Source organism: Epinephelus fuscoguttatus, linkage group LG15 (genome assembly GCF_011397635.1).
Source record: "Epinephelus fuscoguttatus linkage group LG15, E.fuscoguttatus.final_Chr_v1".
NCBI classification, from domain to species: Eukaryota; Metazoa; Chordata; class Actinopteri; order Perciformes; family Serranidae; genus Epinephelus; species Epinephelus fuscoguttatus.
The window spans coordinates 43,059,231-43,073,509 of record NC_064766.1 but is presented as its reverse complement, the minus strand read 5'-3'; the positions used below and the strand labels follow the sequence as shown (position 1 = coordinate 43,073,509).

Below are 14,279 nucleotides of genomic sequence, written 5' to 3'. Positions count from 1 at the left end.
TCTAACCTAACCTAACCTAACCTAACCTAACCTAGCCTAACCTAACCTAACTTCTAACCTAACCTAACTAACCTAGCCTAACCTAACTTAACCTAACCTAACCTAACCTCCTAACTAACTAACTCTCTTCTTCTTCCTAACCTCCTAACCTAACCTAACCTAACCTCCTAACTTCTTTCTTAACTCACAACCTCCTACTTCCTACCTCACAACCTAACCTACCTAACAACCTAACCTTAACCTAACAGCACAACCTAACCTAGCACAACTTAGCACAACCAACACAACACACCTTCTTCTAACTCTTCTTCTTCTTCTTTAACTCCTAACCTAACTCTTTCTTTCTTCTTAACCTCTTCTTCTTCTTTCCTAACCTAACTTAACTAACCTAACCTAACTTCTTCTTCTTCTTTAACCTAACCTAACCTAACCTATTCTTCTTCTTCAACCTAACCTAACCTAACCTAACCTAACCTAACCTAACCTAACACAACCTAGCACAACCTAACCTACAACCTAACCAGCCTAACACAGCACAACTCTTCTTCACAACCTAACCTAGCACAACCTAGCACAGCACAACCTTTAGCACAACCTAACTTCTTCTTCTTCTTCTTCTTCTTCTTCTTCTTCTTCTTCTTAACCTACAACCTAACAACTTCTAACCTCTAACCTAACCTCTAACCTAACCTAACCTAACAACTAACTCTAACTTCTTCTTCTTCTTCTTCTTCTTCTTCTTCTTCTTAACCTAACTTCTTAACTTCTTCTTTAACTTCTTCTTCTTTAACACAACCTTCTTCTTCTTTCTTCAGCACAACTAGCACAACTTCTTTAGCACAACTGCTTCTTAACTTCTTTAGCACAACTTCAGCCTAACCTAACCTAACCTAACTAACTTCTTCTTTAACCTAACCTAACCTAACCTTTTAACCTAACTTCTTCTTCTTTAACCTAACCTACTTTCTTCTTCTTCTTCTTCTTTAACCTAACTTCTTCTTCTTTTCTTCTTAACACAACCTAACTTCTTCTTCTTCTTCTTCTTAACCTAACAACCTAGCACAACACAACTACCTACTTCTTCTTCTTCTTCTTCTTACACAACCTCTAGCCTAGCTAGCACAACCTGCCTCACAGCACACTCACAACCAACTCCTAACCTATTCTTCTTCTTCTTCTTAACCTAACCTCTTAACTTCTTTCTTCTTCTTCTTCTTCTTAACCTAATTCTTCTTCTTAACCTAACCTCTTCTTCTTCTTCTTAACCTAACTTCTTCTTCAACCTAACTTCTTCTTCTTTAACCTACCTAACTAACTTCTTCTTAACTAGCCTAACCTAACCACAACTCCTAGCACAACCTACTACACCTAACAGCACAGCACAACTTCTTCTTTCTCACAACCTCTTCTCTAACACAACTTCTTCTTCTTCTTCTTCTTCTTTCTTCTTCTTCTTCTTCTTCTTCTTCTTCTTTAACTCTTCTTCTTCTTCTTCTTTCTAACTTCTTCTTCTTTAACTAACCTAACTTCTTCTTCTTCTTCTTCTTCTTCTTCTTTAACTCTTACCTAACCTAACTTCTTCTTCTTCTTCAACACAACCTTAGCACAACCACAACCTCTCTTTCTTTCACAACTCACACCTACACCTCCTCTCTAACCACAGCACAACTTCTTCTTTTTTCTTCTTCTTCTTCTTAACCTAACCTACTTCTTCTTCTTCTTCTTCTAACCTAACCTTCTTCTTAACTTCTTCTTCTTCTTCTTCTTCTTAACCTAACCTAACCTAACACAACCTCTAACTTCTTCAACCTAACCTAACTTCTTTAACCTAACACAACCTAGCCTAACACAACTTTTCTTCTTCTTTCTTCTTAACCACAACCACAGCACAACTGCCTAACTTCTTCTTCTTAACACAACCTAGCACAACCTAACACCAACCTAACCTAACCTTTAACTTCTTTCTTCTTCTTCTTCTTAACCTAACCTTCTTCTTCTTCTTCTTCTTAACTTCTTCTTTAACCTAACCTTTCTTCTTCTTCTTTAACCTAACCTAACTTCTTCTTCTTCTTCTTCTTCTTCTAACCTAACCTAACCTAACCTAACCTAACCCTACTAACCTAACTACTTCTTCTTCTAACTTTAACCTACTAACCTAACTAACTTCTCTATTTCCATGCCTAACCCTAACCCCCTAACTCCTATATCTATTATTTGTCCCTATTAAAAACCACATTTTTATCCTAAATTTAGTCCCACTATTGTCCTTATCTAATCCCCAGTTAATTATAACCCTTGTTCTCTTAACCCTAACCCTAGTCAATTTATAAATAACTGTTACAAACAACTAATTAATACTAAAAGGACAAATTTACGAATAAAGATTAAAAATTCATAGGTGATTGAAAACATAAATTTCATATATTTCATTTCATAAGGGGAATATAAGGTTAAAATTGAATAATAGGGGTTTTATATAAGAAAGTTCAGTTTACCGTTAAAATTGAAAATCACTAAAACAAAGAGGGAACAGAGGCTATAAATTGGGAGGAGCCACAGAGCCAGTTCATTTCTGCTCTGATGCTCGTAGGAGACACATCTCTCTGCACAGCCAGATCCATTGCTCTTTTTTACAGTTTGTACAGTGTGCCGGACCTGAGGAAGACCCTTACAGGGTCGAAACGTCGTCCTGAGGCACACCTTGTTTCCTTTTGAACCTTTTTTTGAACTCCTTGAGTTCATTTAACATAATCATATTTCATTTTTTGCTTTAAAAACAGTTTATTCTTTCCAAAAATTTAGGAAAGCACTTTCAGTTTATAGTTTAAAAGAAATTCATTTACTTTATATTCATTTAAAAAGACATTTTCCTCTTCTAAAATTTGGAGAGCGCTTTTAGTTCATATTATTTTAAAACAAATAAATAAGGCTTCTTAATTTCATTACATATCAATAAAAATAAACAACAATAAAAATAACAAAGCCTACATTAAAATCAAAAACAATACGAACATGGACGGGGGGTGGACCGAGGTCCGTTACGGCAGGAGACGCCAACCCACCCGCCAAGGTGCAAGGGACCAGTGGTATGGGGGGTCCTTTGGGTGGAAGGACCGTGCACCTCCCTTCCCTCACAAGGGGAGAAGGGCTCAATTCCCCTATCCTAACCCTCCCCCCCTCCATTCCTCCGCACACTCTTCTCCCATCATCATCATCCCTCCCATCCCCTCCCCTTGCTCTTCCCCGCCTCCTTTTTCTACTTCCCATCCCCCACACTGACCCTGACCCTCACCCTAAGGTCCTCCCCACCCACCTCTTCTCCTTTCCCCTCCCTTATTCCCACCCTTCCCATTCGTACCTTTTATTTCCCTTAGTTCCCTGACCCTCTTCCTCTCCTCTTCCTTCCTTCCCCCTTAGATCTAGCTTTCCCACCTCTTCCCCTTCTCCCACCTGTCATTCCCCCTCAACCTAATACCTCACTCCTTCACTTTTTCTCCACAGCGACGGTGCCGTCCCTGCTATCGACGTTTTTTTGTTTTTTTTTGTTTCAAAATCCAAACCCAATAAAATATTTTCAACTGGTTCTCTTTTCTTTTTTTGTCCACTGTATAATATCCATATTATCACTCTCTTGCAGAAATAAGTCACACCCAAACACTACACATCTTGATCCCCTGTTATTGTCTACATTACTGCCTCTCTCCTCATTACTCCTTTTACCTCTTTTAATTTAACGCCCCTGGTTGCTTTTTCTTTCTCCCGCCTTCACTCCATCCTATTCCCTTCCTTCCTGCTCCTGATGCCACACCCCAACCCTTTCCTCTGCATTAATTTATATTTTATAATTTATCATCACAATTAATCCTCTGTTTGTTTACTTTCAGACTCTTTATACTTTTCGCACTATTACATTTAGAAAAATGCCGTTGTCCTGGACGGGCCTTGAACCCGGGGCCCCCGTTTGCCACCCCTGCTCCTAGTCCACTTCGCCACCGCTCATTTATGATTTTCTGCTGCCGTTGACCTTAATCACTAAGCCCCCCCTTCCCTCCATATCATGATTGTTCTCTCCTGACCTGTGCTTGGGCGCTTCCTCTGTCCCATTCCACTACCACTTCTCCCTTCACCATCAAAATGATTCCTTTTCGGCCCTGTTCCCGGCCGGATTCGAACCCGGGCCTCCTGCGTGGCGGTCGCCTTCCCTCCTGGCTTCGCCACCATCTCTTAGTTCCCCCAGCACCCTTTTTTTTCCTGTTTACCCAGTAACCGACTTCGGGGCACAGGTGTGATGGTGTTGCCCGTGCCATCAACATTATCCAATAATCCCATGAACCCCAACCCTAACCCAACCCTAACCCTAACCCCTAACCCTCTAAAAAAAAGTTTAAAAACAGTAAGCTAAAAATACTAATTGATAAAAAGGATAAAAATATCAGTTCATAGGAGTCTAAGTTTAGAACACGACATAAGAAGGAACAGGAAATAGATGGGAAGGAGACAGCAAGAAGGACAAACAGAAGAAGAAGAACAAAGGAAGACAAACACAGTATATGTATGTTGTACTGAGGGAGACGAGCAGTAACATTGGTCGGGTCAAGGAAGAACAAAACATGTGAAGAATGGATAGAACAACCCAACTGAAAAACACAAAAACACAAGAAGTTACTATATTGGTTAAATTTATTTATGACTGAAAATTATTTCTTTAAATATTCAATATCTAGAATTAACAATACATAACAGAAATTTTAGTGAGTCTGTGATCATTTCTTTCTGTACATTAAGGATATTACTATGAGTGGAACTGTATGATGTATTAATGGGTGCATTAAATGCTTTCTGTGCTGTAATTGACACTGAAAGTTAGAATGACATAGACAATTAATATACTCTATGTACAAAAACTAAGACATCTCTGTCACTACTACAGACCAGCCACGATATCTGTCCTCTGAAATTGAGGCAGATAGCAATGATGCTGTCCCTGCTGCTGCTGTCCCTGCTGGTCCTGTTGCTGGTCCTGCTGCTGCTGCCCCTGCTGCTGTCCCTGCTGCTGGACCCAGCTGCTGCTGTCCCTGCTGCTGTTGTCCCTGCTGCCGCTGTCCCTGCTGCTGCCCCTGCTGCTGCTGTCCCTTCTGCTGGACCCGGCTGCTGCTGCAAGACCACCCAACGGTATGTACATGACGAAAGTTGGATTGCATGTTTAATGGTACGAGTATATTTTTTTCATTAAGTGTACTGTGACACTGTGACAAGTACTGTATTGATTACCTTTCTTGTTTGACTCATGTCTTTTTGTCTGTTGCCTGATTTCAATAGTTTAACAAATATTAACTTGGATATTTTCATCTTTTGTGGTGATTGGAAGCAGTAGTTTCACAAAATACGATGTGTCCATTTCATACACTGACGAGGAGGACCAGGAAGAGAGCCAGGGGGGTGGGTGAGCAAGACAGGCAGGCACAGATTGAGCGGCTTCTCCTCGAATCCCTCCGTCGGACTCCTCCTGCCCCTCAACCTCCCCCCTCAGAGGATGATTTATTCCTCAGAAGCCTGGTTCCTTTCCTTCAGAGATTGTCACCCCAAAGGAATACGTTAAATTCCAAATTCATAAACTTATTTATGAATCTAGCACTGTTCTGCTTAATTTGGAGCGTGCTGAATAGCTTATTAGCTACTGGGGCAACAATCTCTGCATGGAACAAACCAGGCTGTTGAGGAATAATCCCAGGTGTCCCTGAGGCTCTTCACATCGAGCCACTGTATATATTGTACATATGTTCCACACATTTTCTGAGTCTTATTGTTTTTTTAATACTATTATTTTTTCCATAATCAAGCAGCCCTAATCTGGTCTATCTATAAAAGGAGACAAAATAAATGTATATAGGAAGAGTTAACAGACTCTTGTTATTATTCACCTCATCAGTAAAACAGTATATACATTTAAATACATAAAATAGTAAGTACATGTGACATGTTCCAAATTGCTATTGATTATTTACTTACCGTGTACCGTGTACATGTGTTTGGGTTGCTGCTAAATGTGGTCATACTGAGTCACAATATCTGCACTGGATATAGTGCATAATGTATACTGTAGGACAATTGAATTGTCAATCAATCAATCAAACTTTATTTATATAGAGCCTTTTCATACATCAAATGCAACCCCAAAGCGCTTGTGCGCTGTCATGCAATTGTGCAGGATACACAGCTACTACAGAAAAAGTACCAGTTCTGGACATCAAATGGACATGTTGTCCTTCTCTAAATTAAAATTTTAAATGCTATATTTATGTCTACAGTAATACAAGATAGCACCATTGATATGATAGTCAGCATATTGGTGGTGTCTGCTTTTATTTTGATGTTTACTGTATTATGTTGCAGTGTAGACATGCCAAATTAAAGCTTTATTATCTCACAATATGATATCAATTGATAACCTAGCATGCATGAACTGGCATATTATTTTTGGTGCTTATATACATTCATTCATTTCATTTTTATTTCAATTTTAATGTCAATATAGTAATACTGCGGGATGTTTGCTCAATAGTGATATGTGGGTGGCTCTTAAAAGAACCGTTGTAGGAGTGCTTGTGAACTCAACGTTGGCTTGCCACAGGACCGTTCCCTCTGTGGAGAAGTACGCTGTGAAGGTCTCCCAAACCCTGATGGCCTCTCTTGTAGAAGTGTTTGCTGCAACTCTGCCCAGACCTGGCAGCAGCTCCATGTCACCACTCCACGTAGGGGTCGTCTTCCACAGGAACACAGGTCACCTTCACACACCTCTCGGATGGAGGGTGCCAGAGCGAAGTGCCTGACCAAAGGCTGAGTTGGCCAGAATGCCACCATCGCTCGTCCTCCCGTAGCCCCCCGACATCAATCACCTGGAAGCAATACCTGGCATCCACGACGGCCAAGAGGACAATGGAAAATCCCTCCATGTAATTAAAGAACTGGGATCCCATGTTGTCAGGAGCTTGAATAGCTTGAATCTATTTGACGAATCTGGAACCTTTAGAGCAGATACAGTGCAGCAATCGTGGTGATCTCAGCCACAGTCGATGAGAGAAAGAAATGGCGGAAGTAATGTTGTTGTTATCTAGTAAAGATGGGCAGGCTCATACTCGCGCGTCTGATGAAATAACCCGAATTTTACATCATGGCCCAGCATCCGAACTTGAGCGAGTAGCATGATGAATTTTCATTTACTCACACGAGTAAATCACGTTCATCATGTTTGATGTGAACACAGCATGAGAGTGATTTGTGATCTCATTTATCAAATCACTCATGTTGCTGAACACTGAACTGTGGACAACCCAACAAAACTCTTAACATTTTTTTCACTATTAAGTCTTTATTGATATTGACATAAATGTTTATGGTATGTACATCACAAAAATGTCTACATTAAGATTTCATTTCACTGTCAAAGGAAGTGACATCATATTTGTTGATCTACAGAACTGTTGGAATATGGAGACCTGAAATTTACTAATGACATAGATTGCATATTGCATTTGTTGACACCCTCCTTGTGATAATATACTTAAAATAGCTGATAACATTAAAATGTCTTTTACTTGACTCTGTTTCTCGCAAATATAATTTTTCATTAGACGTGACTTCTACAGCTATACAATGACATTTGCAATAGTGGGCAAAATCTTTAGACTTTTTATCTTCAAATACTCATTTTCATAAAATATTAAAGATTATCATTCTGAATGTGCACTGGTTCATTTGCCAATGCTCAGATGACAAATATCAATATTATTTTGGCAAAAACACAGCAACACTCATCAGTGACTTAAATCATCACCACATCTACCAAAGAAAAAATAACCACACACACACACACACACACACACACACACACACACAAACCACACAATTAACCATGATGTTACAGAAATACACAAACAGTGATTCAAAACAAACAGTCATAACATCTGGAAAGAAAAATCAGGAGTTTTATGAAACACTCAGTAACATTTAAATAGATCACAGCACTACAGATTCTGATATATTCCACAGCAGAGCAACAAAATCAGTACAACACACTCGGTGCAAAGGAGGTACAGTTCTTTTTTTCTTCTGAAACATTTTTTTCTGCTTTTTGTAGGCGTGAACATGTTGAGATTGCAACATTCCCAATAAATACATCATACATGTTTTTGTCTTTCTTTCAACAGCAAAAAAACAAACAAAAACAAAAAACATTTTAATTCCAGAAGAGCGCAGACCACACTCTTAACAACATGCTTATAATCTTCAGTTGTCCTGGGAATAGTAGTACTTATTAAGCGTGACTTTGTGAAGTTTCATCTACCAGAGAAAGCCGTAAGTTGTCCAGCAGACAGTTGCAGCAGGTTAAAAGGGTTTTTTCTGGGGCTGGCTACATGCTGACAGGGCAGCTTGGACAACAATGTCTTGAACTTCTACTCAGCTGCATACGGTTCTTACTCCAAACGCTGAGTGAAGTTTTCTGGGAACAGTCCTTTGTGAGCACCAGCTCCGAGTCTTAACCAGTCACTTTCTTTGATCCCTGTGAGCCAACCGGCGTCCTACAACAACAAACACAAACATCACTGTCAACACTCTTCATCTCTTCCTTTCAGGATGCTGTTGGACTTAAACTACTGGACTTGTATGGATCACCAGTTGTTCTCACCTGATCCTCTACTGAAGCTGTAGGAACCACCAACACTATATCACCTCTCTTCAGCTCGAGCTCATCTGAATTCGCAGCCTCAAAGTCGTGCATTGTCTCCACCTGCAGAGAGAGAAACACCATCATCCAATTAATCATGGTAACCATTTCTTTACAAAATAATAATAACAACAATACAAATGTATTTTTCAATTTGCTGATTTCAGCTGATTGTCAGATTGTTAGCATCTAGACGAAACCCACCTTGTACAGGAAATCATCAGGAAGGCCCGACACTCCACCACTTGGACTCATGTGTTTGATAGGCTGGTTTCCAGCTGTCACACCGTTGTCACTGATGGCAGTGGGAGAGATGATGTCAGCATCACGGTCATCATCGCCTTCATTACTGGAGGCAGGCTCAATCACAACAGATGGGATTGGCATCTTTTCCTACAGAAGATAAAAAAACATTTAGTTGTCACATGAATAACTTTTTACTTTCTCTCAGTGATGATAATAATAAAGAAGAAAAATGTGACCCAGACACAAAAAAATATTTATGTAGAGAACTAAGAACTTGTTTCCAAAACTTTCAAGGGCCTCAGTCTCACTTTTTCATTCGAGTTAGTCTTTATCCTTTGTATCATCTCTTTATCTTACTATGCCTAATTTATAATAATAAGCAATGTAATGATATAATTTACAGAGAATGTTTAATGAGTGTATTCATGTTTATATTCTCAAACACATTTTTTTTTACTAGTTTAAGCTCCACATTTGTATTTTTATCAACCATTTTTTAGTTGTTGTAGGATGGTGTTTAATTAAAAGTAATTTAAATATTAGTTAAGTCACTCCACAACCAGTAATAATAGATCACCAGAACTGTCAGGTAACATGGAGGATTATAAGCCAGCAGCAACAAATGACTAAATTAACTGATCAAGTTGAAGGAACTGACAGGATTACACTGCACTGGAGATGGATGGATGGATGGACAGACACTTTTGATTTGGGAAAATGTTTCATTATACTCACTCAGGACTGATGAAATGACAGGGTCTGAGTTAGTGATTTTTGTTTTTATATTAATGGTCACAATCAAAGTAAAGTGAAAGTTACCGATGGAGCTGCTTCATCTGGAGATGGTTTTGCTTCATCCACAGGAGGAATCTGTGCCGAATCACAGAAATCATTTCATTAAAACAGGAACAGAAACTTTTTCAGAATCACATAATCCATGGTCAGTAGCTGTTAGCATCACAGATTCTGCTGCAGTATTTCACTTCATTAATATTAGAGATAAAACATCAGCTAATGGAGCATAGGGGTCATCACAGTACACAGTGTAACCTCAGCAAACGATGAAAAAGTATTTGAGACAGAAATAAATATCCTTATGAAAGACAATTTCCACACATTGACACATTCTTGTTAATCAAGAAATTTTAATTCCAGGATTAATTATAAACCTTTAACATCAGCAGCTGTCATAACTAAAAAGTTCAATTTAAGTGTTTTGTAGCTGCAACATAAAGGATGTTGTCGTGTTGTCTTGAATCTGAGCACTGCATCAAGGATGTCTCTTCTTCACAGTAACACATCTTTAACAATAAACAAACATTCATTATTTATTAATAACAAAAACTACACTCAGAGCAGAACTACACACCTCACCAAGCTCCGCCTTCTCAGTTCCGGGAGATCCAACAGTCAACTTTGGACAAAAAATAACATTTAATAACATCATTCACGAAGAAAAGACAAACTCACAGACACAAAATCAAGGACACAAACTCATTGAGACGAACTCACAGAGACAAAATCAAAGACAAGAATTCAAAGAGACGAACTCACAGAAACGAAATCAAAGATACAAATTCAAAGAGACGAATTCAAAGACAAGAATTCAAAGAGACAAAATCAAAGACAAGAATTCAAAGAGAGAATCAAAGACAAGAATTCAAAGAGACGAATTCAAAGAGATGAACTCAAAGAAACTGAATCAAAGACAAGAATTAAAACAGACGAACTCACAGAGATGAAATCAAAGACAAGAATTCAAAGATAGGAATTCAAAGAGACGAATTCAGAGACAAAATCAAAGAGACAAACTCACAGAAACAAATTCAAAGAGACAAACTCACAGACACTAAATCAGAGAGGAACTCAAAACAACAGATATAAACAATGAACTCAATTCAATAATTTATAATGTAAATACACAATTTAATGATTCACACATGATGGTGATGGTCGTCATAATGATGGTGGTGATGATGATGATGGTCACCATAATGATGATGATGACAAAGATGATCATAACAATGGTGATGATGATGATGATGATGATGGTGATGATGAAGAGAAGATCACACATTGATGAAGTGAGATATTGTGATTAATTTGTTAACTCACATCAGATTTCTTCTCTGTCACGCTGACAAAACTTCCTGTATCTTGATCACCAACCGACAGAGCTGGAGGTTCTTCGATCTGTTTTCCAGCAGGAGAACTTGGAGGTTCGTCACCAGCTTTAGGTTCCTCCTCCTCCTCGTCTCCAGCAGAGGGAGCTGTAGGTTCCTCACCAGCAGGGAAAGCTGTAGGTTCCTCACCAGCAGCGGAAGCTGTAGGTTCCTCACCAGCAGAGCAAGATGTGGGTTCCTCACCAGCAGAGGAAGCTGTGGGTTCCTCACCAGCAGAGGGAGCTGCAGGTTTGTCTTGTTCTTCAGAAACTTCTGTGTCCAAGGCTTCTGGAGCCTCAGTTGTTTCAGCAGTCACTTCGTTCTTTTGTAAAAAAGATGGCGATCAAACACAAAACTGTTCAACTGTGACCTTTTAAATCAAATTCAATTAAAGAATTCTGAACATCTCAATTGACCGCTCATTAATTCCAGTCCTGCCCTCGTATCTGCTCATGTTCTTCATCTTAAACTTCATCAGCGTTCAGTCCCTCCTCACCGTTAGATACACAACATGGAAAAGAAATGATGACAGGCAGAACAGAGCTGATGTCATGACTACATTGCTTATTAATAAATTATATAAAAACAAAACGTAAATATGCTAAAATTATCAGTATCATGTACCAGCAAGGGCTGTAACACTTCATGTGTAGCTGCCAAAACATTGGTATGGTGGTCATGGTTAGATGGTCACAGCTTGGTGATCATGACTGGGGGGGTCACTGTTTGGTGGTCATTGTTTAGTGGTCACAGTTTGGTGGTCATGGTATGGTGATCATACAGTCTCTGATGTAAGACTTAAGTTCATAAGCATGAGTTCTGCCTGGACACATTTAGCAACATGTTGCCAACATGCTGTAAGGTCAGTCACACTATAGACAACATACAGTAGATAGTATTAGTAATAATAGATTTCATTTTATGTCGCTACTAAATGAACCCACTGACTCTTTCCATACATGTAGGCAGAACAAATAACACACAAACATAAATGATGTTGTGTTTCACAGGATTAACTGAGTCTGTAGATGATTGTGAACAGGTGACATTTTTGAAGATGTCCACAAATTTCTGCCAGAGGGTGGAGGCCACTACACTGAAGGTTCTGCCCATGAAAGTCCATAGGTTGACACAGGAGGTGTTGAGCAGACAGACATCTGAGAACGTGAGATTTCAGTACGGGGTATATGTTCAGGTCTGGAAAGTACTGGGGGGGCGAGTTTTACAATATTCCACATCTTTCATATATCATGATAAATTACACTTAATAAACCTGCTCTTATATATATATATATATATATATTTGTAACATAAATAATTTCCCCTCGAGGATCAATAAAGTATTTCTGATTCTGATTCTGATTACTTTTGCAGCTTTTCATGCGACTGCACCTTCTTCTTAAACATTTATGTAACGTCAGCTTTTCAAGATCCAGCACTGACACTTCCTTGATGTCCACAATCTTTGAAGGTAATGTGATAACTGTCATGTTGAGAATACACTTCAGCATTTGACACTTTAGACATTTACTTTATAGGTTACCTATTTGATCAAATAGGTTTTTCCAAAGTTGTTTATTTAATTTCTTTCTTGGGCTCTCACCTTGCCCCAAACACAAGAGCACACACACAGACACTAAAACTGGCCTCAGCTCCAGAACATGGGCTCTATTTGGGCGGCAGGAAGCAAGCACTGGGTCTAATCTGTGTAATGGCAGCAACACAGCATTTGGTGATCCAGCAGGGAGTCAGGCCGGTTCAGGATCTGCTACAGCCACCTGCCCTCCTCCTGGTGGAAGTATGACCTACATGCATCTATGCCAACAGAACTGCTACCCCCTATATTACTGGACTGCAAAAGCCAGCCTGTGATCTGAACCACAGACACCAGCCAAAGTGTTGGATTTCTTCATGCTCATCTGACTGCCTGCTCGGGTCTCAAACTAACAGCTTGATTTCTCCAAGCAGCAAAATACTTCCTTCCTACATGGATTCTGATATCATCTGGGTATTCTGCACAACAGTTTGCCTGAGAGGCATCTGGTACTGAAACACTGATTAATTTAGTTAAAGTTAGACATTGTGTAGGAATTTATCTGCAGATGAAAATTGCTTACAGGACAGGATTGGATCCATCTTTCATATTTGCACTACTCTCTGTTCAAAGAAATGGATACTGATGGGTGGGGGGGTGGATCCATTGTTCTGAACTAACACCATGATGTGAGTCCCAAACCAGTTATGCTATACTTACTGTTACAATTAGAAGAAAACCTTTCAGATTATATTTTTGAGGTTAAAAAAACACTTTAGAACAAACAATAAGTAGAAAAGTTTCACATCTGCCATCATCCAAATTAAGCAAATAACAGTACATATAGGACATTAACACAGCATTCAAAGTCACATGATGACATTTAAAACTCACCATCTTATCAAAATCAGCAAAAAATGATGGGACAGTGGCATCCTTCGAAGCGCAGGCATTAAAAATTGAAAAGAAGAAGAGTCACAACTGACAATCAGGACCTGCAAACACATGATTATAAAGCATTCATAGAAAACATTAAGCTAGAGGACGTTACTGAGAACAAGGCTTCTGAGGATTTGATTGGGTAAGTGAGGTCAGTGTCTAATGCACCAAAACTCTGCAGTAACCTTTGACCATCGAAGTGACCTTTGACCTCTGCTGTGACCTCTACAGTGGCCCTGTTCCATTGAAAGATAAAACTGATAAGCTAGGTAGAAAATAAACACTAGTCATTGAAAGTTAACTACTGTCTGGAACACTGAAACTTACAGCTGGAAGGCTGAATGCTAAAAGCAACAGTCAAAAATTACATCAAACTAAAATCAAAAGTTCTTGTGGACTGACGTTGCTCTGAACAGTCTGGAATTAAAATGTGATGCATGCTGTGATCACTGTCATCAGGACAAACTACAGATTTCAATGTTTTGGCTCGACAAAAAGAGCCATAAAAATAAAGTTGACTTCACTAAAAAAAGAAAAAAAAAGTTGTTTCAAAGTAGTTTCAAAAATTACCTGCGAGAATCCATTAAATGTATTGGTCACCTAAATTAAATCGCAAAAACATTAATTAGCATTTGAAGCATTCAGGTAAAACAAGTCTTACATGAGTAGTGAA

The 14,279-nt window shown here is 39.0% G+C and overlaps 1 protein-coding gene across 1 annotated transcript; it reads right to left on the bottom strand.

Annotated features, from left to right (window-relative positions):
• Positions 1-7,349: 7,349 nt before the first annotated feature.
• LOC125901676 (amphiphysin-like) lies at positions 7,350-14,273 on the bottom strand. The gene is made up of 8 exons (XM_049597492.1): positions 14,177-14,273; positions 13,562-13,603; positions 11,087-11,455; positions 10,341-10,385; positions 9,791-9,841; positions 8,930-9,118; positions 8,687-8,788; positions 7,350-8,579 (listed from the first exon to the last, which is right to left on the bottom strand). Exons 2-8 carry the CDS (start codon positions 13,562-13,564, stop codon positions 8,475-8,477), a joined length of 864 nt encoding a protein of 287 aa, XP_049453449.1. The 5' UTR covers positions 13,565-13,603; positions 14,177-14,273; the 3' UTR covers positions 7,350-8,474.
• Positions 14,274-14,279: the final 6 nt, after the last annotated feature.

What these genes read in the sequence shown, in the direction of transcription:
- LOC125901676 (XM_049597492.1), bottom strand. An exon ending in CAGATGAAGCAGCTCCATCG is followed by an intron (nt 9,119 to 9,790) that starts GTAACTTTCACT and finishes TATCTTCTGTAG; the next exon opens with GAAAAGATGCCAATCCCATC. An exon ending in CTGATGATTTCCTGTACAAG is followed by an intron (nt 8,789 to 8,929) that starts GTGGGTTTCGTC and finishes CTCTCTCTGCAG; the next exon opens with GTGGAGACAATGCACGACTT.